Genomic DNA, 2,554 nt, shown 5'->3' on the forward strand with positions numbered 1-2,554 from the left:
ATGTTGGAGGAGAAATAAGTAGCATCATTATCGGAAAAATGAACAAGAATGGAAGAGTTGCTGTGTGCGGTAGTATAAGCGCATATAACGAGGATCCAGCAAAAATGCCCAAAGTGACAGTTCTACAGCCCACTATTGTATTCAAAGAACTGAAAATTGAAGGCTTCATTGTGTCTCGTTGGTCTCAGCCAAAAGATAAATGGCCAGAGGCGTTCTCTGATCTGGTGCAGTGGATCAAGAAAGGACAGCTTAAAGCAAGAAGCCATGTAACAGAAGGTTTTGATAACATTTATGATACGTTTATTGGAATGCTTGCAGGAGAAAATACTGGGAAAGCTGTTGTTAAAATATAACATTCCAATAAATTTTTTATTTTATTGATTTTTAATTCTCCGCTTATATATTCGATATAATGTATATGTTCGATTATTCCATAATCGATTTGTATGAGTAAATAAAAATAAGTATAAAATAATAATTGTTTATAAAAATGTATCTACAAAATTTATGTAGTAAGTAAGTTGTAAAGGAAGGGAAGAAACCTTTATACACCAGTGTTATGAATCATTTGATCATGAATATATATAACATATAATTAATGTTAATTATAAATTTTTTCGTCCTTGGGACAAAAATTAATAATTCAAGTAAATATGTTATTTAATCAGACTAGTAGGATGTTTTTCTGTCAATCAAGCTAAAGCTACCGAACAGATTTTGATGAAATTTTGTAAAGAGACAGGGAATGCTGACTTGGGTGAAAAGATACTTTTCATCCCGATTAAATGCTCCCTTGGGAAAAAACAGGAATATTGATATCCGGGCGAAGCCGAGTCGAGCATCTAGTAAATAATAATAACAAAAATTTATATTGCGAAAGAAAAGAAACAATAATTAAGTAAATAACGTTTCCAAATCAAAACAATACACTGACTATAATCTAAATCTGTATTAAAAATCATCGTGAATTTCAATTGCATACTCATACAGTCGTTTTTTTTTTTTTGCAAGTTTACATCTATATAGCAAAATTATAAATAAAGATAACAGCTTAATCAACTAGCAAGAATAACGAGATAATTAATTGCATACGAAAAACAACCATTAATTATATAAAAATGGTCAGGACGTTTCTTTTGCTGAAATAGGATAAAAAACCTTACCTCTAACCGTTTACACGTTTGACCCCGAATACCTTTTGTAGCATCCATGGAACCGATGGAGACTTTGCCTTTTGACATATTAAGTCTAACGGTGATTTCAGCGCGTCTCCCCCAATATCTAGCTTATTAATATTTTTTGGTATTTCAAATGTCTCTTTTAACTAGTAACAAAATATAGAATGCATTTCAACCAAAAACTAAGTTCATTTGATAAGTATATACTCCGCACTGACACTCCGAGCTCTATTTGTCTTCGAAATATTACCTTTTGATCACCCATTAGTAGCATTTAATTGACATTTTTATGGCTTTTCTTCTTAGAGGTAATACATAAGGGGTAAAGAGAATAAATATTGTTAAATCTCTCCATGACTATTGTCCATGTTAAAACAGTTTCTCGTTATTGTCTACGCATGCTTTCAAAATTCAAAAAGTAATATTTAACCCGATCCGTCCAGTGGTTTGGGCTGTGCGTTGATAGATCACCGTGTCAGTCAGTCACCTTTGAGTTATATATATTTAGATTATTCCACACTTTCGTATCCTTAAAAATCTTATTATATAAATTGTTTTAATTCCCCTCCCATCCCCGCTTAGTGTGCTCCACAACAGCTCATTGGCTAACACATACATGCATAACGTATGTGAACAGTTATCTTTGGGTAAAGGATAGACGTAACAATGACATCGTACATAAAGCAAGGATTATCATCAAATATTGTTAGTCATTGAAATAGCCTTAATGTGAGCACTTACGTAGGTGAGAAGTTAATCAAGAGAATTGAAGTTTATATGTCATCGTGAACAGTCGATACAGTGCTTTATTGAGGTTAGTCAATTCATTACGATTTTTTTTAATACGCTTTGTCGGAGTGTTATTATTTTTGGGTATTTTTCTTTTTAATAATTTGGTGTAACATATTTTGAAAAGCTATTGGCAGCGAATTATATAGATTCATTATATATAGATATAAAGCAATATTTCTCGTGATTAATATTGTTCATTCTTTCTCTGTTAAGGACTTATCGTTACCTTGTGTATCCTCAAAAACTAAATTATTTAACAAAATATTATAACTTTTAAATATACAGCTCCACCTTAGCAATATTTTTTTTAATTTTAACATTTTCCATATATTGATATTCAATAAAACGATAAATACATCAGAAACGAAAAACACTTGTTTGCCGGATACTATCGGGCTGAAACACACGTTCATTGTATGATTTCTGTAGTTGATTGCTTGTGTGATTTAATGTTTAACTTGAATAGAACTTCATATTTTCAATATTATTTCAGTGACAAAAAGCTTTATTGACTTATGCTATATTCTATATCTTATATCTTATGCTATAATATAAGGATGACCAAAGAAGCCGAGTCGAGGCTA

At 31.2% G+C, this 2,554-nt stretch overlaps 1 protein-coding gene across 1 annotated transcript; it reads left to right on the plus strand.

Annotated features, from left to right (window-relative positions):
- Positions 1-2: 2 nt before the first annotated feature.
- LOC119832510 (prostaglandin reductase 1-like) lies at positions 3-353 on the plus strand (the record flags this gene model as incomplete). Its single annotated transcript, XM_038356172.1, has 1 exon — positions 3-353. A coding segment is annotated over one exon (351 nt), but the record flags the coding sequence as incomplete, so codon positions are not given.
- Positions 354-2,554: the final 2,201 nt, after the last annotated feature.

The sequence above is a fragment of the Zerene cesonia genome, chromosome 15, assembly GCF_012273895.1.
Source record: "Zerene cesonia ecotype Mississippi chromosome 15, Zerene_cesonia_1.1, whole genome shotgun sequence".
NCBI classification, from domain to species: domain Eukaryota; kingdom Metazoa; phylum Arthropoda; class Insecta; order Lepidoptera; family Pieridae; genus Zerene; species Zerene cesonia.